Source organism: Penicillium daleae (genome assembly GCF_028827525.1).
Source record: "Penicillium daleae strain IBT 16125 chromosome Unknown utg000005l_segment0_segment0, whole genome shotgun sequence".
NCBI classification, from domain to species: domain Eukaryota; kingdom Fungi; phylum Ascomycota; class Eurotiomycetes; order Eurotiales; family Aspergillaceae; genus Penicillium; species Penicillium daleae.
Window position 1 is genome coordinate 3,272,294 of NW_026623153.1, and position 23,186 is coordinate 3,295,479.

The window sequence follows — 23,186 nt, forward strand, 5'->3', positions numbered from 1 at the left end:
ACTTGCGATCTTTCCCCTAAGCTACGAAGGTATAGCGGTTAATAGGGCCGTAATCATCGCCAGCTGTACATCGTCCCTCTCTCATCCTCTCTTCTTTCACCAAGGCTCCCTCTCTAACCTTCTGCTCAACTCGTTCTCTCGAAACCATTTTCAGTTGCCATTAAAAAAATCGAACGTGCTTCTCAAGCATGTACTCCCATATCTCAATTTCGGGACCGTCTCTCAATTTAAGAGGATAGGGGGCTCTTTTTCGGGCGAACTTCTGAAAGGTGCTTACTCGCCCCCTCCCTCATTTATGGGCAATTCTCGCGTGTCCTTCCCTTCACTTTATTTTGGGTATCTTCCTTACTCTTTGAACACGGCATGTGAGTTTTACCCATGGCCAGAGATCACCAGCTCGCCAGTATCTGACATGCCTTTACCAGAACACGCATTTATTCTGGCTCTCTCTTGACCACCCTGGATACTTGTTCTTTCTCCTTATCACTGACTTCATCAACCTCACCGCTGTGAGGCCTTTAAGACAGATTCTGGGCTTAGCGATTTTATACCCGACGATCATAACCAGTGCCAGTGCCATTGCTTCTTCGGAGGATCTAAGTGCAGCTTCTCCAGAGGAACCCTATTCCTCTGGAGAGGCCTCGGACTCTGAATGGGTTCCCGGAAGACGACTCGGTTCCGGTCAATGACTTGATCTCGGACGACGAAGATAATGGTAATGCTGATGCACTTCTTCCCGAGTCAGAGTTTCTGGCTATTTCCACGTACGTCCCGTCTTGGAGGGTAATTGTCCTGTTGGTGGTGGCCCGCTCTTCCAGAGCTATCACCGCTATTCCAGAGCGAGACGCCTGGCTACCTACGGTCTGCGGAAATCTTCAGTCTCGTTGGGGTGCTAAATTTGGTGACTTACCTACGCACGTTAAGCATATCACTATGGTCCAGTATACAGTCCAACTTGTAAAGCCAAAATATCTCGACCAAATCTCAAATTGACTGAACGGTTTGCCTGGGGGCCGACGAGTAGAGATGCTGATTGCTGGCCGAGAGGGACTTTTGACGACTGAATCGGAAATACGCGGCTTTTTGGATCGTTTCCGCGGAATCACCTGGAGCATGAATATCTACTTATCGAAGCACCAGACGGTGAAAGTCCCATGAAAGATGGTGAGCACCTTACAGACTTCATGATGTGTTTCGGAGCTTCCGACTTTGGCAGGCAGGTTGATCTAAGAATGTCTTGTTAACATGATTTAGTGTCAATTCACTGTATCTTGACAGGAGCAGAACTAACAAAGCAAGAGATAGTTAGTGATTCCCTGAAGAAATCTCTCTGCCGAGCAGGAGCAGGAGACCACCGAGGGGGCTGGAGACACCGAGATTCGGGAACTCGGTAAAGAGTTTTCAAGTGGAATGGAGTCAATGGAAAAAGCACTTGATGAAATATGTGAGGACTACTTCTGTAGCCTGGCTGGCGTGTACGGAAACATGAGAGAACAGGGGGGTAAACACTGCAGCGTAAGCACGGTGAACACAGGCATGTCTTCCTACAGGACAGGATTAGAGATTTCTCAAAGACACTATGTGCTTCATCACCGCCATTACAAAATCAATATATCCCGCAAAATGTGGATATAGGCACAATTCGGAGATCTAGCCGCGCCGCAAGGATGGGTTAACAGGTACTCGGGCTGCAAATGGATGCATAGTCAGCTACATAGTTACAGTCGCTTTCTGGCACAGTCAGAGCCAAGGGCCTAGGGGCTAAATTCACTTGCCATTCCGCGACCAGAGAAAAGTAGTGACCCGGCTGTTTGGGTCGATGTGGAAGCTCCCACCCAACCCGTCGATTGCTGGCGGTCGCTTAGCTCAAGAGCGCCCCCATCGGGCAGTACACAAGGTTCGTTTCGTGTGTTCTGATCTGACATGTGAAGATCGAGTCAACTCTAAGCTTCTCCTCCCGAGAAGTCTTGACGTGATGTGTGAGTCGGCACGCGGTGCATCCACCAGAGTTGAGATCTCGGTTGAGTCGGGAGAGTCCCTATTCTCGGTCAGATAGAGTCGATAATCATCCCGTTCGGAAGATTTCGATGTACTCCGTAATTGGGTCGGTGTACGAGCTGATTACCCTACGCCAGAATTGATAGACACCGCTACCTTCCTAGACCTGTGGTTCATTTGGACGATCCCATGCTCTATTGATCGTCCAAAAACGCCACTAAGACGGACGAAGAGATGAGGCATCGCGGAAGTTACTGCTGTTCTGAGGGAGATGTGGGCTGTTCGTTGGATAATGAATCGATGAAATCTAGAGAGAAACCATGAGTTATTCCATATTCATGTCCACGGCAAGACTACGGCGGCGGCCTGTTTTTCTTGTCTAGCCTGGTACTGTAGACAGAGAGGCGGCTCGGGAACTTTTGTTTAGAAAATCTCTACTGTTGCCAACTGTAATGGACAAGACAATTGCATCCAGGTGTACAGTATACAAATCGTACTCGAAAGAAACAATGGTTCGTTCCTGACCCGGAAGATCATTCATCTCGGACCACAAACCCGCGGAAATAATATTAATGGCCAAATACTTCGTGGAGTCATCGTGATCCAGCGGGAACTGATGGAGCGTTCTCAATGGGAGCTCAGCAAAGCCAGTCGGAATAGCTTTAGTTGAACTCAATCTACAGTACAATCTGAACGTATTACTGTACAGTATAGTCCCACACGCGGTTGAGGGTGGTCAAGTGGACGAGTGTGGGTTGTACATAGTCTGTAGTCCGATGGACCCTTCTGGGTGGGGGCGGCTAAGATTGGGATTGTCGCGCGGGTTGCCCACGACGGAATTTAGCGTGGACGGGGAATTTCTGGAGGGCTGTTGGGCATTCAGGGACCCCTCGTGGAGTGACGGCCACGAGTTGAGGGAGAAGAAAAGATACGGAACCTTCCATACACGTTGAGAGGAAGTTTTGTCGGGGCTTGTTTCAACGGTTTCAGTGCCATCAGCGACCACGTTATTGTGTAACTATAATCATAGTGCATGCATAGCTCCATATATGTGTAAAATCCACCAGAGGTAAATCGAGACTATTAAACAATAATGCAATGATAATGTCAACAAACAAAGCTCTGTTTAGCGGCCCCCTTTGGATCGATGATGCAGGTGGCTCTTCAAACTCTCAACCCGCGAAGGAACCGATCTGAGAAGTGCCGATAGGGGGGCTTAGGGGGCTTAAGCCCCCAAGCTGGAGAAGAACCAGGAACCAGAAGCACTAGTGAGCGGGCCAATCTGCAGCTCGGGCTGAGTTTTCCCTTTGAAATGGGCCTGTTCATCAGTCGCGTTTCGTCTGCTTCAAGGCCAATGAGCAAGCAGATGTCCGGGTCCCTGGGCATGGTCCACCATGTTTGGCCGTCAAGTGGAGGAGCTAAGATCTGGAGAATCAAATAATTGGGGGAACCCTTGGGGGTTCAATGAAGCGCTTGACCAAACTCGGCGCGAATAATGATGAGACTCCCATGAGGTCCATTACAGTATTTGAAGGTCCCTGAAAGTGGTTCTGTACGGGCTTGGTTGTTGACTGTATCTCAGCGTGGTTAGCTTAGAGTGGAGTCACGGGACTCTCTCCTGGCCCTCATTGGCCTCTTGAGACCTTTGTCCTTGCCATTGACCTCTTTAGCATCAACTTTAACCGTGAATTCTGTCGGCATGTCGCCTGGAGGGGCGATATCACCTGCCGATCATTTTCTTCATTTTGTGGTCTCCGATCGTATCTTAGTAACCTTACAATTGATTCTTGGAGGGCTATTCTCAAAGAGGAACGCATAGGAGTCTCCTGTCTCGACTGACCCTGAAGTGGGTGGTTGCCCAACTCAGAATTGCCATGTGCTCGACAATTATGACGGTCTCCACTGAACAGCAAATCATGCCATCCCCGACTCAAGTTTGTGTCTGCTGAACTCCGTACGATTCGATTCGAATGAAGTCACCCTTTGCCAGTGAAGCGGAACACTGCGGACGTCCTACCGACCCCCCAACAACAACTTCTGGCTCAAGCTCCAGATCGGCAGGATTATTGATTAGGGCGGCGGAAATGTTCGGTCCTCCCACTGCCAGGCCCATATAAGCTCGCGCTAGCCAGCCACAGTGCGCGATCGAAGAGCCATTACTCCATATTCTCGAATTCTATCCAGTGGGGTCCCACCTCGAGCTGCGCCTGCAGATCATAATTTGGAGATATCTTTCCAGTCTGTATCGTGGGCCATGGCTATCGTCAAGCGGACATCCGATGATCTCCGGTTCAATCACGATGACGATGGTATGCTACAGAAGCTATCAATTACCTGTTTTGATACGGCGATTAACTTTGAATCGTTCCATTAGAATGTCCCTGTCCACTAAGATCGTCTTGATAGGGCTGGTTTGGATTCTCCCGAGTCCCGATTACCTCGAGGCGTTTCAAGCGGCATCCACGAAACCCAAAAGGCGAAAGAAATAATCATCAGGGACCACGAACGTGAACCATGCAGACTATAGGACCCATATCTTGTATGGGTTCATAGAGGACCCCCCCTCAGAATCCACTGCAGACCTTGCTCTGGATCATTGGGGGGGGGCGTCCAGACTAGCGGGTTAGGTTCGACGAACACTAGCAGTCCCACCTGCAGTGCAAAGCTGAGCATCCAACTAGTGAGATCCATCTTGAGGCTTTTCATACGGAGCTGACCCGCCTGGTCGATGGAGCAATTGGTCAGCGCTGGCGCAAATCCGATGACCCTGTCACCAAAGGAGGGAAGAAGGTAAAATGAGAGCAGGGTTCTGGTCCAGTATAAAGATGGCTGCACCTCGCGTTAACTTTCTTCTTTCTTCTCTTCTCTCCTCAGTCACTCTCTTGGATTCATTCCCACCACAGTCATTCTTTTGATAATCCACATTCTTTGAATACCGACACCATGAAGGTTTCCTTTGCTACTCTCCTCACCCTGGCCGCCGCTGCCACCGCCGCTCCCGCCGGCCTCACCTCCCTCGCCGGTCTGACTGGCCTCACTACCTCCATCACCAACCTGGGTGGTCTTGAGGGCCTCACCAAGGACCTCAGCCTTGGCGATGTCACCAAGCAGCTGAACCTGAACGGCCTCCCCGTCGTCTCCAAGCTCGGTGACCTGACCTCCATCCTCCACCTGGGCAACGTTGCTACCTCCGGCGACTCCCCCATTGCCCAGAACGGCCACATCCTCCAGGACCTGGCCCCTGAGCTCAACAACGTCCTGACCATCACTGGCCCTAACGCCCAGATTCTGCTCCTCGAGCTGAGCCCTGAGGTCACTGCCCTCGTCTCTGGCCTTGGTCTCCCCGCCCTGGGCGTCCCTCTTGGCTCCATCGTTGCCTCCGCCAGCTCCCTGGGCGAGCTCGTCACTGGTCTCGGCCCTACCGTCGACGGCCTCGTCACCGTTGTTGGCGCTGATGTCGGCGCTCTCCTGATCTCCCTCTCCCCCGAGGTTGCCGGCCTTCTTTCCGGCCTCGGCCTCCCCTCCGTCGGCATCCCTGTCGGCACCATCGTTGCTACTCTCGGTACCTCTCTCAAGCGTGACGCTGCCCCCGGCGAGATCGTCCAGGACCTCGTCCCCACCGTCGGCCAGATCCTCACCGTCACCGGCCCCAACGCCAAGCAGCTCCTGATCAAGCTCTCTCCCCAGGTTGCCGCTCTCATTGACGGTCTTGGCCTGACTTCCATTGGTGGCTCCGTTGGCTCTGTCGTCAAGACCGCTGGCAACATTGGCGACCTCATCTCTGACCTCTCTGGCCCCGTCAAGGGTCTGCTCACCGTCACCAGCGACAATGGCCAGGCGCTCCTCATCCAGCTCTCCCCCGAGGTCGCTGCCGTTGTCATTGGCCTTGGCCTGCCCTCCGTCGGTGTGCCCGTCGGTACTGTCGTTGCCACCCTCGGCAAGAACCTGTAAAAGATAGATTAAGCTTTTCTCTTTTTCATTTTTGAAAGCTTTTTCTCTTCTTTGAACAGGGAGGCCTTTTTTTACGCAGCAACGGAAAGCGTTTTGGGAGCCTTGTGAATACCCCGGAATATTCTTGTGCATATTTACGCATTTGGAAGGGTGATTTTGTATGAATTTCTGAGGACAAAAAAGATGTTGTCTTCCATACCATTTACATATTATATTTCTTGAGTCAAATGTCATTATATCTTCTAATGTTTCTATAAGCTTGCCTTGGGGCCTTCGCCCACTGAATACCGAAAATTATACAATATAGAAGCTTGCCGCATCCTTTGTTTCAAGGTCATACTCTGAAAAGCGACTTCACATAGAGGCTTTGGGTGCAATCAAATAAACAGGTCTTTTAACAGACAACATGGGGGAACATCTCCTGGACATTTCCCTACCGTGTACCAGTTCACCCTGTGACCCTGTAACAATCGGTATGCCAGCTAGGGCTTAGACTGCCCGATCCGGTATACACAACTAATTGTCTGCGTTTCCACGTTGAATTTTGGGCGCGGCTCCATCAGGATCACAATCTTGCAGCATTCGTGCAGGTTTAAACCCGTTCCTCCGCAGAGATAGGTCGTGTTGATGACCTGATACTTTGCTTTAGAGTTGTTAAACTCTGCAACAGCTGCTCGGTCCCCTGTACTATCTGCGGCTATAATGACAACGGAATCGAGACCGAGACGTCGGATAACCATCTTAACAACATGATAGGTAATAGGCCAGTAGGAAATAATCAAGAACCGAGAACAGGCTTTTCCTTTCTGTAACGGCTTGATGGTACTCTCTGTCCATAATTTGGAGTATTCCTTCAGTTGACGGGAGGACATTGTTGGATCGGTAACATACCTGAGAGATCGTATCGCTCGGGCACGGTATAGCGTCATTTTGGTATATAGCTTGCTAGAACGCGGGAAAAGTATAGTCTTTCGCGGCGACGTCATTAGCGATGCTCTCACCCAGGGTATCCTCGGAGCCGAACACCTAGAGGAAGTCATATACTTGTGGGCTGAACGAGATTAGACAGAGTAGGCGAAATAATATCTAGAAGACGAGAGCGGGCAAGGGAGGCCTACTCGACAACGTAGAGAAAGCAAAAAGGGAACCAGAGCAGCAAAGATTTTGGTGGAACTGGCGAAGGCAGTCTATCTCGGGAAAAGGTAGAAGAAGAAGAGGAAGGGCCGGTCTATAGGAGAAGGGCCTGGAGCAATCAGGAAAGACCCGAATAGGAAATATCCAGTGGCGCTGCAGCCTGAGACCTCGGGCAGATAGGGGAATCTCCATCAGCTCTGTCAAAAGACCTGTAGGAAGACATGTAGAAAGACCGAGAATATAACCGCGATATGAAAGCCGTAGGTATGTAATTATGGGCCAGTTGACTAGGCTCTATTCAGAATCGCTGATTGAAGCCTCACCTTATTTACTCTGGCTTTCCTGACTTCATGGGGAGATGATGGGTCTGCGTTGATGAGATTGGGATTTGGCAAGTACCGCAGAACTATGTCCGATTGCGCAATTAAACGTAAATTCCAAATTAATACAAGGCTGCCATTAGGATTGGACATGTAAGGGTGGAAGAACGTGCAGATGTGAATGGGGTTTATATCAAAACATACTGCCTGGATAAGGGCAGACAAGATTAAGTCCAACACCCAAAGTGAATATGCCGTCCCAATCCAATTCATAAGTACAACTTCATCCCAAATGATATCCCGAATACCCAGTGCCCGCCAGCGGTGCCTGGGAGTACGCCGGACCCTGATTAGTTACATAGATCGCCGGTCCCTCTCGAAGCATCCTCCCCAACGGAGCAGACTCCCGCTCAAACTCGTCCAGCGGTCGTCGCAGATCCCACTTCCGCGCCGAGTACTGCAGTAGATCGCGCACGTACGTGAGACAACGGAGTGCGCGGGGCCGGCAGTTGATTCTATCTTCTTCGGCGAGGATGGGCGGGTCGGGTGTTCCGGCTGGGACGGCAGGGGGGTTCGGCACGGCGGGGCTGAGGAGGAAGTCAAAGTCTTTAATGAGGACTTGGACGAAGAGGTGGCCGACTTGCTCGACGCGGGTGATATCCAAGAAGGTGAGGAAGGGGAGGTTGCTGGGATTTTCTAGTACTTGGTGGATTTGGCCGATGAAGTCCATACAGCGGTCGAAGAGGAGGGCTTTGTTGTAGTCGCAGAGAATGGGGTATCGGTTGGAGGGGGAGAGGAGGATGATGTTTGTGTAGAGGAGTTCGAGGCGGTAGAGGAGGGAGAAGTGGTTGGGGGCGTTTTTGGGGCACTCGTGGAACCATTCGCGGGCTCGGTAGCAGAGGCTCCATATTTGAGTGAGGGGTTGGGGTGATGGTTCTCGTGAACTGTAGTACATGTCTTGGTACCCTGTTGATAAGATTCTTCGGATCTTGACGACGTGCAGGGCTGGGGCGGGGCTCCGCAAGAAGATGGAAGTTTGCTCGGTGGTCGAGACCGATGTATCAGTCGTTGGCAAGGCGACATTGACGGATGCATCGGAAAATGAAAACGTCTGATTCAGTGCAGTACTCATTCCTCTGCGAGAGTTGTCAGCATGTACTTGTGTATTGAATTAATCATGACTGGATATGACCCTACCGATCTAGACAGTACAGGCAGTGGAATACCCGTCGTCGAATATCGAGGCGGCCTGGATTCAACATCACTTCTGTGGGAGGGTCTTGATGCAGACCCAGGTCGACAGCGACTCTCACTGCCATTCCCACCAGATACCAACTTCGGAACCGTCCTGGATCTGCCAGCGCATACTGAGCCAGGAGCAGAATGGCTTGAATGCACGTGATAGACCCAGGGCGGAACACATCTTCAGCATATACCAACGCCTCCGACACCAATGCCAAAGCTCGCTGGTGGCTTTTATCATTATTCTGATAGGAGATCGAGGCCGAAGCAATGGCGAGTACCATGCGGACGGTCCAGTGGTCAAAGGGTTTGGCGAAGCGACCAGCAGATTGATAGACCGCGTCTACCGAGGTCCAAAAACTTGTTTCCACGAAAAAGGGTAATTGAACGAACACATTGTCAAAGTAGTATTGTAGGAGAGGGGTGGCCTCGTGTCGCGCGGGCAGTGGGTTGGGAGTGCGGGGTGGTGGGTATCCCACCGTAGCGACGGAAAGGAGCAGGTTCGCAAAGCTGGTCTTGGAGGTGATGCCTTGGAAGTCGCGAGAGGTGGCATTGATCGACAGGAACCCAAAGTCGCCGACGAGATCATCGATATCGGAGACCTCACGATGATGCGCTGAACCGACCGGTCCATCGGAGGAGGTCGAGGTGATGGACATCTCCCGCACCACGCCATTGCCTTCGGCGGACAACGAGTTCTGGCGGTTGTGCAAGAGGCCGATTTTCTTCTCCAGTTTCTCGCAGTATCCCTCGAGGGAGGCGACATAGCTTCGCTCCTTGCCCTTGGCGAATTCATCGCTAGCCCCAGAGCAGGAGCTCGCCTTGCCGACTTTCTCACAGGCGGAGCAGGCGGGAAGCTTGCCGTCGCATTTTATTTTGGCAGTGCGGCAGCGCGAGCAGGCGGCGACGGGCCGACTGACTTTCAGCAGCGGGTTGTCCAGGAAGGTGGTGGCCATCGCGGGCATCCTGGTAGCTCATGGCCCACCCTGAGGAGGGGACCTAGGGAGGGGGGAGGGAAGAGGGCAGGTGAGTTGCAGGTGGGCTAGACCGAGGCTCTTCTTGTCAGTGCGTGTAGGCTAATCCCAGAGGGTTCTGGTCGACTCAAGGGAGAGTAGTTAGTGAGGCTAGAAAGAATAAATGTGAGGATTGATGACCCTTGTACCCAGCCCAACGCCCACTGGTCGTGGGTGGTGCAATGGCAATGGCACCAAAAAGGGATCCCCACCGGATCGTCGCGCATCGACCACCGAAGGACTCACATGATCAAGGCCCGAACATCATGACTGACAGCCTGAACCCTACGGTAACTCCCTACGGTAACTAACCACGGAGACGTTGGAACTAACGGTCAGAACCTGCATGAGCTGAAGGATCGTTTCAGCTATCGATTCCTGATCAGGCCCATCCACGACTCAGCCTTACCCGAGGGGACAAGAAAGGGGTGCGAAATCATACCCACTCCTACCACTCGAGGACGAACCAAGACCGGGCAATTTGTGTCCCAGAAAGAGCGAGAATGATTCTGGTTGGACAGGATTGGGCAGGATAAACCAGTAAGCAGACGAGAAGTTGAAGCACTCGGTCCGACGAGAGTATGTATGTATTTGATTTCAATGGCCACTGATCGACTCGACGTTCCGTGGAACGAGGATGACTACGTAAGACTAACCATCTGGAGTACCGCCTCGTGTGTACTTCCTGTACGTCACACGTTAGGAGGAGGGTCAACTCCATTTGGCAGGAGGGAAAGGATGTACACAGTCGTAGTACTCATGCACTCGGCAGTTCTGTAGTTTCGTGTCCCAGTCTTTATCGACGCCGCTTTCTGGTTGGCAGTCCCAGGCTTGTGATTCTAGCCCAATCGGCGAATCAACTGGTCCAACACGATAGTCAACCAGCCCGCGTGCTAATCCAAGGGAGCTAACTAACTCATAGACCACCACGTATAGACTGTAGATTCAAGGAAAAGGAATTCAAATCATCCTTGACGAGATAGTCTACCGTGCTCGATCCTGGTTACCGTCCCCTTCTCCACCAATCAGCCCGCCGTCACAACCTCGCAACCTCGTCCCTCATCCTGTCTCCCCGTCTCCTCCCCCCCCCCACTTTGCCCACTTGACGGAAGACCGTCCGTCGCTTCCAAAAACCCAAGCTCCAATTTCCCCCCCCTCTCCGTCGATCCAGATCTGGCCCGAAGAATGCGCCAGTCTTGTTACTTCTTCTTACTCAGTCCTGACTACTCCGCCGGTGGACACTAGTACCTCTCTACAAGGTACCTCTGTGACCATTCGAGGATTACCACCACCACCTCCGATCAACCGTGCGACCAACCCGCACTAGTCCCCACCATCCACGGCCACGGCCACGGCCACAACCAACTTCCAGTCCCGGCCGGAACCTACGCGGTATCCAGCCTGATTGCATTTTGATACGCTTCTTCATTTTTCTCGTCCCTCTCCCACTTCCCCCCTTGCCTTTTTTGGGCCCTGTTTCTCCCCGGATACTCTCAACCCCGACCATTGAATTTCTCGTGTCGCCATTTCTCCCTTCCTCCGCCACTTTCATTCACCTACCCGCAACCCATCCCCCCCGAGAGCCGCATGACGGGACCATGTCGATAGCGCCAAGGGCTCCTGGTGGACCGATTAACCGTGCTTTGAATGGCATCCCTGTGCAACGCCCACGCATGTGACTTCTCCTTTCTTCTTACATCTTGCTCCGGGCTTGGGGGTCTCCCAACGAACCATGACCCAGAGCGCCCAACCCTTCGCAGGGCAGCCATCCCCAGAATCCTTTTCATTCGAGCCTCCGGACGGTCGCATCGCGCACACATTGACGGCCTGTACGAGGTGTCGACAGGTATGATACAACCATCGACAGTCCCAGATTCTCTCTTTTCCCTGCCCAATCCTCCCCAAGCAGATGCTTGAAGAAAGAGAGAAGATCCCCCGTCGCGACAATGGAATGGCGAAACTGACCGCCCGAATCGCGTTTTAGCGGAAATCTAGATGTGATCCTGGAATCCCCCGATGCGCGCCCTGCGAACGAAGCAATGCCAAATGCGTGTACTATGACTCGGCCCGCGACACCACCATTCCTCGAACCTATATCGTGTCATTACGGGAGAAAGCTCGCGCACTCGAGAAAGAGCTAGCCAAGGCCGAACGGGAAATTCAGCACACGGCCGATGCGGAGTTGATGGTGCGGGGCGCTGGACGTATCCGCTTCTCAGATAATGACGAACCCCGGTACCTAGGCGCCTCCAGTGGCATTGCCATGACGCGCCTTGTCATGGAGATTGCCAAGCAAAACACCGATTCGAAGAGCATCAAGGATGTCGTCCCCGAGTTGACCGCCCAAGAAATCAAGGCAGCCTTCGCTCAAGAGGACTCGAAACCCACCTCCAAAGTGTATCCGATGATCAGCTCGATTCCGTCGGACAGCTTACCACCGCGGAGCCTGGCATACAAATTGATTGATCTTTTTGTCGCAAAAGGTATATGGAAGCTTGCTACTTCATTGGTCCAAGAGGCCCTATCGTGCCACGTCCTTTTTTTGACTAACTCGTTATACCGGAACCAGCCCAGGCATTGCTCCCAACTTTACACGTACCCAGCTTTCGGCAAGAAGCCGAAGAGGTTTTCAATGGATCGACCGACCCCTGTCATAACTTCCAACTGCGAATGGTCATGGCAATCAGCATGCAGAAGTTGAGCCCAGACTATGCAGGCCTAGCCGACAGCTATTACCTGGCTGCCTTGCCTTTTTTGGAACCGACGCTGAAACAGATGGATTTGCGGGCGCTGCAATGTCTGGTCTTGATTGCTCAGTATTCAATGTTGACCCCAACAAGGACGGCATCGTTCTGGGTGGTTGGCACCGCCGTGAGAATGTGCCAGGAGCTTGGGTTCTGTGAAGAAGCCACCATTGCCCAATCATCCAACGGCCAGCCTCTCAGTCCATTGGAGCTCGACATGCGCAGACGGCTCTTTTGGATTGTGTCATCCATGGAGTTTGGCCTATCGCATAGCTTGGGCCGGACCAGCGCCTTGAGCGTGACCCACGACAACGTGAATGTGAAGTTCTTTGAGTTGGTGGATGATCGGTATATCACGGCCGAGGGAATCAATCCACACGCGAAACCCGTCCTTGGCAAGTGTATTGCGATTCACTTTTTAAAGATGCGACTGCTCCAATTGGAGGTGCGCAGGGCACTCTACCTGAACCGATGCGAGACCCCAACCGATGATCAAGACCCCTGGTTCTCCCAGATGCTGGCTAAGATCGACCACTGGGTTGCCACTTGCCCTAAGAATGACGATGGCAGTGGCCTCAATGTGAAGTGGTACGTTCTTAACTTTTGATGTACCGCTGTTAAGACTGGTTTCCTAACGATTTGCTCCGTGTCACAGGTTCCAAGGTAGACGAAACACCATTGTCATTCTAATGCATCGCCCATCGCCTCAAATCCCTGAGCCGTCGGTCCAAGCTGCCAAGATTTGTTTTGAAGCAGCGACCTTCAACATTGCCATGCATCAAGAGCAAACCATCACCGGATCCGTGGACTTGACTTGGATCTTCACCCAGTCCCTCTTTATGGTATTCAACACCGTTCTTTGGACACTTTCCTACCCCGAGATCCGAAAAGAACATCCTATTGAGGAAGTTCAAAGTTATCTGGACATGGCCTTGGAAGTCATTGTTTATGCCGCTGAACGATGGCCCGGTGTTCAGTCTGCATTGATCCTTTACAAGCGCCTAGTCGCGGCCTGTTTGAAGGCGTACAGCACCGAGGAATCATTTGTGGTCCAATCACCTTCTAACCATCCTACTCCAACCTCTTCGCAAGATGTCACCACTCCTCCTCCCATGTCGAGCCCATCCACGAGCACGACTGCCTCTTATTACTCGCATAACTACCACAGTGGCAATCAGTCAATTGGCGATAATGCTTCAGCCGGTACTTTCTCTAGAGGTCCCTCCGCCGACCCAACAGGGCCCTACACACAGATCACTCAAGATTCAACCCCTCCAGCATATGCTCCGGATCCGTCAAAACCGATCGGAATCTCTCCCGTTACCCCGGTATATGGCATGCAGCCCACCGTTACAACACCTGGCTCTGCGCCCCAGTATACATCACCTGCTTACTGTGCACCACCCGGACTCTTTTCTGATGTTTCTATCGACCCTGATACCCCATACAACACGATGCCTTCTATAGTTCCTGGGCTCCAAGGGTGGGACCCCAATTTCTCACTTGCCTCTACAACCGCAAGCCATCTGGCCTACATCGACGCGACTGTGGATCCGATGCAGTGGACATCCTCTAATGCGGACCAATACTCGAATTATTTCAATGAGCCTTTCCCCATACCTCCCTGGCGAGAACGCACCCTCAGCCAACAGGAACAGATCGAGCTCATGGCGTCGCTGGAACAAAACATCCCTGATGTATCTGCGCAATTGGTCCGCGAATCTAATGCATTCTACCAGTCTTGAAAGTACCTGGCGGATGCCGCTACTTGGCCGGACCTGGCTTTTCCACAAATTTAACAGAACCTTGGCAGTTTTGGAGCATCGGCGAAAATAAGGGCCTTCTTGTGTGTTCGCAAGGGGATTTGGTGAAAGATCTTTCTTGAATTTTGATTGCGTTTGGGTTTCTGTGCATTCTGTTCTTTTTGACTTGAACTCTTGGAAAGCGTCAGGTCTCCTTTGACATATACCTCTTTGAACGCTCATGTTGCGGTGACTGAACTAATCTAGTCTTTGTCATATATAACAAAAAAGAATCTACTGGTAGATCAAATAAGAAGTTTCAGCTTGATGACTTTCTTTGAGTAGACTTTTCAGTTTCTTTGTCTTGATCAATGAGCCCCCATCGCCATGTGGCATTCGAGCCACTCAGCACGTTGAATCATTATCTACTCGGATGAGAACATTCTGTAAGATAGTCATGTATGCAGACTTTTCAACTTTCCAGTTCTGTTTCAGCCACTTCTAAACCGCTCTAGAACCCCGGAGGTCTCGTTTCTTGGGGGCAGTCGGCCAATGCCGCTCACTTGTGCAGCGGGTCGCATCGCCGAAACAGCTCAGGCCGAGTCCCGCGTCATGTGACCGGGCTCGTTTCGCCTCTCCATCTCAGCGCCATCATCAACCCAGCATCTTCCCCCAAACCACCCGACCCCTCTCCCCCCGCCATCCCCATCACCTACCCCATCCGGAAATATTGCGAGGATATTGTGTCGGTCTCACTGGAATGCGAATGAATTAGGCCGGCCGTGGAACGACCTGCTCGCCCGCCCGAGAGCGACCGTCGACCATTCGAACCGGGATCCCCCTCTCCACACGCCCAGCGCCTTCTGCTAAAAGAACTTGCGTTTCGGGACCCAAAACGAGCCAGTCGAACAGCTTTCCTGCGGTGCTGCTCAAAACCCTAAATCAGTTTCCGTGCTGCGTGGGACTATCTCATGTCTGATCGCACCCCTTCCACAACCTTCCCAGCCGGACCTCTCTCACCTTCGTCACCCGCTGCCGGATCTGCTCTTAAAGAGAGCCGCCAGCTCCCCGTCTCCTCGGACCATATTCCTCAAACCCCGACATCGCCTCCGTTGATGTCGGTCAGCGATCAGAACAATGTCTCCAACTTTACATCCTCCCAAGCATCACCGAATCAGGCGACGACTCACCACCACCACCCTCCGCACACCTCCTCTCCTCCCTCTTCCACGCCCATGTCAACCCAAGTCTCTCAGCAGGCGACTGTGAGTACGACGAACTCTTTTCCTACGCCGGCTAGCAGCGTGAGTGGCCATCTAGCGAATGCGACATCAGCGGAAGACGCAGATTTTAAAGCTTTGCCCGGGGGAACACAGGAATCTACAAGAAACATGGGCGACGGATCAGATTATCAGACGACAGAACACAGACGAACCGATCACGACCGGCAGCCTTTGGCGACTGCTTCGACGGTAGCTGGTGTCCGCGACTTTGCCACTGGGCTTACTTCAGACCCCGACGCCATGGACCTAGATAAGGAGCCTGCGTTGCACAGCGACACGCGAAATCTCGGCTTAGACTCCCTTCAGAAGGAGTTCACTTCGGCCTTTCACCTTTGCAAGAGCTGTAAGAATTCCCCAAGTTTGATCGTAGTTGCTGCCACGGCAGTGGTGTGATTGCACTTGCTTTCTGTTTTTGCTTTGGGAAATGAATCCTGTTAACACAGTGCTTCTTGACGGTTTTACAGCGCCTATTGCTACTGGTCCTGATCCCTCGTGGGATCTCATATCCCTCTACGGGCTTGGCTCAGTTGCGCAATCGGTTGCACGAATTCACCCCGTTACTGGCGAAAAGATCAACCGGCTACGAAAGTCATACGAAGGGAAATTGAAGCCTATGGGCCTTGCGGGTAAAAACAAGCCGATCAAGCAGGACTCGAGCAAGGAGGGCAGCTTGAGGTATCTAACGTTGTGGCCGGAGGAAGAATGGCAGAACCAAAAGGTCTTTGGGAAGCAAATCAAGACTGCAGATATGGACTCTGCGCTGCTCAGTCTCCAAACCAATGCCATGCAGCTGCAACCTGGTATTGCACCGAACAATGACTTCTGGGAGGATGTGCTGGGCCTGGAGAAGCCGGCGAAGGCCCAGGGTCCCGGCGATGCTGGCAAGAAGGCCGCGCCAACTCCAAGTGGCCGGCCTGCTACTCAAGCGAATGTGACAAGTGGCGCGGGGGCTCAAGACTTGGGTGATAGGGCACGTCCCAGCCGTGGTCGCAAGAGGCATTATGATGATAACAGCTTCGTCGGTTATGGCGAAGGCTATGCGGATGATGATGATGACACCGGTTTCTACTCCAATGGAGAAGGATCCGGCAAAAAGAAACGCAAGAAGGTTGGTCTCGCCGTGCAATCTCCGTTGTATGTGAACGTTGCAACCTAACCGTTCCTTCTTCAGGATCATGTCTCCAAAGTCTCGACACCAATGTCCGAGCGAGGCGGCAGTTACGGAGTCGGCATGTTTGGCATCGGTGCCAGATGAGGCCGATTTCAAGGGACCAAAATGCAGTCATTCTGTCTTTTTGTTTTGACTTTTTTTTCTCACAGTACATGTTGCATCACGGTGCTGGATATACCCGGCTTTCATCTATCGGATTGGCGTTCAGGGCGGGAGGTGGGAAATAAGTATCTCCATGTGGATACGAATTGATTTGTTCTGTTTCCCTCTTACTACTCGCCAGGTTTTTGTGCTTTTTCTTCTTCCTGCTTCGTACGTTGACATTGATTTTCTCCGCGATTTCCACTGCTGTAATGGCTGGCTTGGTTTCTTTCTTTTTTCTTCTTCCTGCAAAGGGTGTTTTTATGCTGCTTTAACACGTCCCGGTCATATTTTGTTACAGACCGGAGATTGTGTATGTCTTCTTTTGATTTTCTTGATGGGTGGTTGGCTTGATGACCCTCGGTTGGTAGTTTGCCTTTTCCGTTCCATGTTTCGTGGACGCTCGGCTTTGAGGTTGTCAAAGCTGCTTTGGAGAATGGGGATGCAGAGTATGAGATGATCAATAGATGAAAATGTGCAAACCGGTCTTGATCGTTGTAGGCGTATGTCTCTCTAGAAAGGCAACTAGATAGTCATCATACAGGACATGTATATGGTCTGTATATGAGCCTCATCCTAATAAGCAGGTCACAGATAAGCTAGTGCTACTCCGTATACCTAGCACACAAAACCAGATCGATTCCAACCAGCCAGCGTCAACCGCAACACTGTCCTCGTGGATCCAATCATATATGTTTTCCCGAGCACTAGATAGGTTGAGGCGAAGGATCAAATAAACGATCTCAGATAGCGAGAGATCCGTAAGACTTCATCTCCCCAAGGAAAGTCCAGGCAATCGTACTCTCACTCATCTCGCGTACAGCGATTACTTCCATATCAAGCAGGAAGCAGACCACTACCTAAACGGGTCTGAGGCTTAGCACAACCTCCATCACCATTTCAGCTAAGCCCTACGACTCAAACGACCCATGAACCCCTTAGCTTGACCCTCAAGATACTGGTAAGACGGCCTCGTGGTTTGCAGAAAGCCAGTCTCGGCGACGCCGATCAAGGTGGCTTGCCGGCCACGCTTTGGGGGCGTCCATGTGGAGACTTTCAGCTGGGCCACCGACTCGATAATTTCTTGACTAGTTTTCGTGTTGGGACTTGACTGGCGTGACGTGTTTTGCGTGTATCCCATGGGCTTTGAAAGGCTGAGGACCGAGGAGGACATGCGTGAAAATAAGGCATAGAACCCGACGAGCTTCTGGAACATCCTCATTTTAGTGTACTCTACTAATAAGGACCATTCGAGGTATGGCTGGGCTCGGGTCAGCCCACCTCCCCAAAACCAGTGCGAATTAACCGACCAAGAAACTAAGAGTGAAATATAAGTGACGCTTATACTTCCCGCCAATCACTCGTCACGAAATACTCAATTCTTTCGGCTTTTCTACGCCACGGATTCGAAGCGGCTCGAATCTGATCGTTCGTCTGATTGGGTATGCTTGCTCGGCGTTAAACGCCCGTTGATTGGCGCTGAGGCATCTACTGCTTAGGCCTTATCGGGGTCCCGGCTAGTCGCTCGGTATGTGAGGAATGAATACGAATATTCAATGTTCAAAATTCAAAGGATGCCGTGTGCTGCCCAGTGCTTCGTATTTCGTAGCGAGATGTCAGCTGCACGTACGGAGGTGATTCCGGACATGGATATGCTACCCAATACGAGGATGGCGCATGGTGCAGGATGGGAGGGATAGCAATGGTGATGCTAGTGTGTATGACCGTCTATCGAGATCGAGGAGCGATTATCAGATAGGGCTGACTACGGTGATTTTTCGTCTACGGCTAAATGTCAAAGTTATGATGAACCTAATTGCAAGCTCTTTGCGAAGGTGTAGCTTCTTCATGACATGCAGGAATCTGACTCTCAAAGCACTCCCACATAATTATGTTTCTCAACCAACACTGTCAAGTCAAGCAAGTTTTATAATCCTCTATTGATATCAGTTCCCACTATTGAACTATTAATGATGCTCGAAGCTGACTCGCATCATAGCGATGTCTAACAAATCCCTACACCGAAAACCCTGACACTAACGCGCGCCCCTAACAGCCACGGAATCGACGTCCGGTGGTCCAAGCCAAAATCCTCAATCCTAGGGGTCCTATCGCATCGATTTGATATACCCTGATTTCTCTTAGCCGATTGATATACCATGCTGGCGATCTCCAGGATCGGAATCCCCGATCTCGCGTTAAGCCTTCATGCCTGACCCAGTGCGTTAGGGCAGCCGGTGGTTTGGCGGCCACTACAGCTGAATGTGAGCAATGCCTTCAAACTAGGCGCTTTTTTGTGAGGAATGGTTACCGAGATGGCGAAGTTGGTGCTCTCGGTATTCGACTCAGGATCTGAGATGTTATGCACGCCTAAGGTTGCCTTATTCGCGCTGGATGGGGTGAGATGGCGTACAATGATGGCATGGCTTTCTGGGAGTGGGATGAATGGGTTGTTTTGTTCGAGACCTCGTTTTGGGATACTGCATGGGATCATTTCTATTTCGGTTGTATACATGTCTTATTGTTCTACAAGATTCGGGGTGTCGGGTGGACATAAAAGGTCGTAAAATCCTTCTTACGGCTTGGTTTGGGTGGTTCTTGGACATACCTTTCTATTCATTCTCAATTGACTCATCCTGGCGAACATATTGGTTGACACAGGACAGAGTACAATGTCAGTTGAGTCGAAAGAAGATGAGTCTGCGCCAGTTTGGGAACCCAGCTGGCAGCTCAAGTGTATATTCGCCGTTGTCGGTCTCTTGAACTTTGTCGCTGCTCTCGATGCAACGTCCCTCTCAGTCTCTCTGCCAGTATGATACAGTATTACCCTACTATTTCTGAGTTGCTAGCTGACTTTTCTTTCTCTTTGTTATTTTACTAGACTATCTCTGATGACCTTGGTGGGACAGCAACCCAAGCCTTCTGGGCCGGCACATCCTTTCTAGTCGCATCATGTGTCTTCCAACCCGTCTTCTGTCTCGCATCTGAGATCTTCGGCCGCAAGTATATTCTTCTTCTTGCAGTTGTCGCGTTTACACTCGGTTCGATTCTCGGTGCTGTTTCTCATGCCTTCACTCTCCTGCTTGTCGGCCGCTCGATCCAGGGTGTGGGTGGTGGAGGCATCATGGCACTCACAGAAGTCCTTATTGCCGATCTTATTCCTCTGAGGGAAAGAGGGAAATGGTTCAGTATCCGGTCTGGGACATGGGCATTGGGTACAGTGACAGGTCCCTTAATTGGCGGTGCTTTAACACAGTCATCTGCGTCTTGGAGATGGATATTTTGGATCAACCTGCCCTTTTGTGGACTGGGCCTGATCTTAGTTCCTATCTTTCTGAAGTTGCAGAGAACTCCTGTTCCGCTGCGAGAAAATCTCCTCAAGGTTGACTACGCCGGGATTGTCTTGTTTGTGGCCTCTTTGTCTTCGTTCTTGATCCCTCTTACCTGGGGCGGCATCATGTACCCCTGGGACTCGTGGCATACGCTCGTTCCTCTGCTGCTCGGCGCCGCTGGTTTAGCTGGCTTCATTGTCTACGAGAAACTAGGCGCTGGTCAACCTCTAATACCCCTCGCTATCTTCAACAACATCACTCAGTCCGTCAGCTACGCGAGCACTTTCCTTCACGGCATGATTCTCTGGGCCATTGTCTACTACCTGCCACTATACTATGAAGGAGCCTTGGGATATAGCCCCGTTATTGCTGGGTTGGCTGTATTCCCAGAGTCTCTCACCGTAGCGCCCATCTCAGTCATCACCGGAATCGTCGCCGCCAAAGTTGGAAGCTACCGGTGGGCTATATGGTACGGATGGCCAATTACTGCCCTAGGCATTGGTCTTATCTGCTATTTGGACAATGACTCTACCATTCCGCAATGGGTATTTATCAACCTGGTGGCTGGCATCGGGCTTGGAATTCTGTATCCCGCCGTTATGCTCGCTGTCCAAGCCGCTGCAGATCCGGAATATCTAACGATCTCTGTCACAATGACACCCTTCTTCCGAGTCCTCGGTCAAGCAGTTGGCGTTGCAGTTGGCGGTGTGGTCTTCCAGAACCGCATCAAGCATGAGTTCAGCAACTACCCCCAGCTCGGACGCTCAGCAGCTCTCTATGCACAAGATGCGTCGAGCTTGGTGCAGTATATCAAGACCCTTCCGAGGGATGGTGCTGAGCGTGAGTTGATTGAGACGTTGTATGCAAAGTCCCTGTCTACTGTCTGGGCTGTGATGTGCGGGATTGCAGGACTCGGCATGGTGACGGCTATTTTCACGAAGGGGTATACCTTGAACCAGGCGTTTAGCTCCAAGCAAGGCCTGAAAGAGTCAGCTTTCCCTGACGTTGAGTCAAGTGGGTCTACGAATGTGGTGAACGGCTGTCAAGATGAATGTAGCGATGGTACCCTGGCTTAATATCTGAGTTCTTGATTTCACGAGGCAAGGAAGATTAGGGTGAGCGAACTAGTGGTGTCTATGACTTGATGGCATTCATGAACTTTGATAATTGACTATGACACGATACATTTACAGCGAACATTCATATCTTTTACACGGGTTTTCGTACAACATTTGGGTCATCTCGCTGTTCTAACTAGCGAGTAATCTAACCGCAATGAGTATTTTCTTACCATCCATTAGTCTTTCACCACTCAAAATCCCATTAAATATACTCAATTATCCGTTTTTGTTCTCAAATGTCCTTCTTGGAATGTTCCGGCCGATGTGTAGTCTCATAATCAATATGGACGAACGCCCTCTCCACATTCGGCAAACTCTCCAGCTTGACTTGCAAATCCTCCGCAATATCATGACACTCCTGCAATGTCTGCTGCGGGTGTATCACAACGTCGACTTCAATAATCAGCCTCGGGCCTGAGTGATATGCTCGCACGGTATCAATGGCCTTCACATGCTCGCTATGCGTCATCGCAACATAGGTAATTAGATTCAGAGTATCCGCGTCCGCAGTCACACCGACGAGCAGTTTGAATTCTCCAATGGAAGTGTGCAACCACAGTCCCAAGATGAGCAGAGACAAGATAATTGCGCCCATCGGGTCAATCCACCACTTGAGCTTGGACCCACCAACGGAGGTTAGAATACCGAAGCCGTTGATGAAAAGGTCATTGCGGTGGTCTTCCCACAGAATGCGAACTTGGGAGTACTTGTTGCGTAGTGCGAAGCAGTAGAGAAATAGGCACAGCTTCACGACGAAAGCAACTGTGACCGCGATAACGGAGGGCAGATGGAAGGCCGAGGAGCCGCCCTCAGAGAGCTCTTGGCAGGAGAAGGCCACGAGGATGAGAGAAACGGCCATCATAATGAAGGAGAAGAAAATGTTTCCTACAGTCTCAATGCGAGATGTGCCCACTGGGAAGTTGTGCGAGCTGGCCTTTTTCGCTTGACGGTTGCAAATGATCAGAGTGACGTTTGATAGCGGGTCGAAGATCGAGTCGGCCATCGTTGTGAAGAGGGAGAGAGAGCCAGAGGCAATGGCTCCATAGAGTTGTAGTCCCGAAAGAAATATGTTGCATACAAAAGAGGAGTATACGGCGATTCGATATTGCAGCTTGTGGGACGCTGTGGTCTCGGCATGTTCGCGGACATGTTCGTCGACGGGCTTGAGGAGGCTCTTGATCTTTTCGTTTTGTGAATTGTAGAATTCCGTGACGCCGCCGAGCTGTGAATCCTTCTTGCCAAATGGATTATAGCGAGTACGCTTGCGCGAAGTATTGGCTTCTGCTCTCTGGCCCTCGTCCGTTGGTTTTAACTTTCTGGAGAGGTTGAAAGGGTCAGCAGCCGACGAATAGCTGGCTTGCGATCCATTTTCTAGTGTTGAAGTAATGTCCATGACGACCCGGAAATGATGAATGAGCGAATGAAACTATCCCCAGACGAGCCAGACCGTTTGGTTTTATCAGACTGGACGGAAACAGCTGCCTGCTGCGCCCTTCTTGGCACCCAACACCCACCCTTGGCAGACGAGGCATACTTCCAGATTTCGACTCGCCAAACCCGAGCCAAGTCTCGGCAGATAACATCTCTCCACTTGTTCTCAGATTCTGACAGCTAGTTAGTTAGTTAGTTAGTTAGTTAGTGTACTTGACTCATCAAGTCTCTCGCTCATTAAATCATGACAAAATCTCCTCAACAATGCCAAGGATGGCGGAGCAATATCCCAACTTCTTGGCTGTGTAGACATCTTTTTCATAGAAAAAAATTATATGTGTATCAATGCAGTTGTATGTAAGTCCTTCAGTCTATTACATGAAACTCACGGCAAGGCAGGTATAGCATCAAAACTCTGCCGTTATGGGACACAGCAATTAGTTAGATACTAGCCCGATCGACTTCTTGTTACTTCCAAAAGACCTGGGACCGCGAGCTTTGTCAAATAAAATCTGCTGCAAAACAAGTTTAAACTTACTTTATCAAGGCCGTTGAATTTGAGA

At 51.2% G+C, this 23,186-nt stretch overlaps 7 protein-coding genes across 7 annotated transcripts; 4 read left to right on the forward strand and 3 right to left on the reverse strand.

The window, feature by feature from the left end:
- Positions 1–4,941: 4,941 nt before the first annotated feature.
- On the forward strand, positions 4,942–5,949 carry N7458_005356 (uncharacterized protein; the record flags this gene model as incomplete). Its single annotated transcript, XM_056908738.1, has 1 exon — positions 4,942–5,949. One exon carries the CDS (start codon positions 4,942–4,944, stop codon positions 5,947–5,949), a length of 1,008 nt encoding a protein of 335 aa, XP_056767356.1.
- Positions 5,950–7,686: 1,737 nt separating this feature from the next.
- Positions 7,687–9,610, reverse strand: N7458_005357 (Zn(II)2Cys6 transcription factor; the record flags this gene model as incomplete). The annotated part of the gene is made up of 2 exons (XM_056908739.1): positions 7,687–8,539; positions 8,601–9,610. The coding sequence occupies 2 exons, from the start codon at positions 9,608–9,610 to the stop codon at positions 7,687–7,689; spliced, it is 1,863 nt and encodes a 620-aa protein (XP_056767357.1).
- Positions 9,611–11,390: 1,780 nt separating this feature from the next.
- Positions 11,391–14,147, forward strand: N7458_005358 (uncharacterized protein; the record flags this gene model as incomplete). The annotated part of the gene is made up of 4 exons (XM_056908740.1): positions 11,391–11,504; positions 11,643–12,141; positions 12,228–12,990; positions 13,058–14,147. The coding sequence occupies 4 exons, from the start codon at positions 11,391–11,393 to the stop codon at positions 14,145–14,147; spliced, it is 2,466 nt and encodes an 821-aa protein (XP_056767358.1).
- A 968-nt stretch (positions 14,148–15,115) lies between these two features.
- On the forward strand, positions 15,116–16,583 carry N7458_005359 (uncharacterized protein; the record flags this gene model as incomplete). Its single annotated transcript, XM_056908741.1, has 2 exons — positions 15,116–15,770; positions 15,892–16,583. The coding sequence occupies 2 exons, from the start codon at positions 15,116–15,118 to the stop codon at positions 16,581–16,583; spliced, it is 1,347 nt and encodes a 448-aa protein (XP_056767359.1).
- A 1,060-nt stretch (positions 16,584–17,643) lies between these two features.
- On the reverse strand, positions 17,644–17,961 carry N7458_005360 (uncharacterized protein; the record flags this gene model as incomplete). Its single annotated transcript, XM_056908742.1, has 1 exon — positions 17,644–17,961. The coding sequence occupies one exon, from the start codon at positions 17,959–17,961 to the stop codon at positions 17,644–17,646; it is 318 nt and encodes a 105-aa protein (XP_056767360.1).
- A 1,450-nt stretch (positions 17,962–19,411) lies between these two features.
- Positions 19,412–21,147, forward strand: N7458_005361 (uncharacterized protein; the record flags this gene model as incomplete). The annotated part of the gene is made up of 2 exons (XM_056908743.1): positions 19,412–19,549; positions 19,621–21,147. 2 exons carry the CDS (start codon positions 19,412–19,414, stop codon positions 21,145–21,147), a joined length of 1,665 nt encoding a protein of 554 aa, XP_056767361.1.
- Positions 21,148–21,424: 277 nt separating this feature from the next.
- On the reverse strand, positions 21,425–22,585 carry N7458_005362 (cation diffusion facilitator family transporter; the record flags this gene model as incomplete). Its single annotated transcript, XM_056908744.1, has 1 exon — positions 21,425–22,585. The coding sequence occupies one exon, from the start codon at positions 22,583–22,585 to the stop codon at positions 21,425–21,427; it is 1,161 nt and encodes a 386-aa protein (XP_056767362.1).
- Between the last annotated feature and the right edge of the window lie 601 nt (positions 22,586–23,186).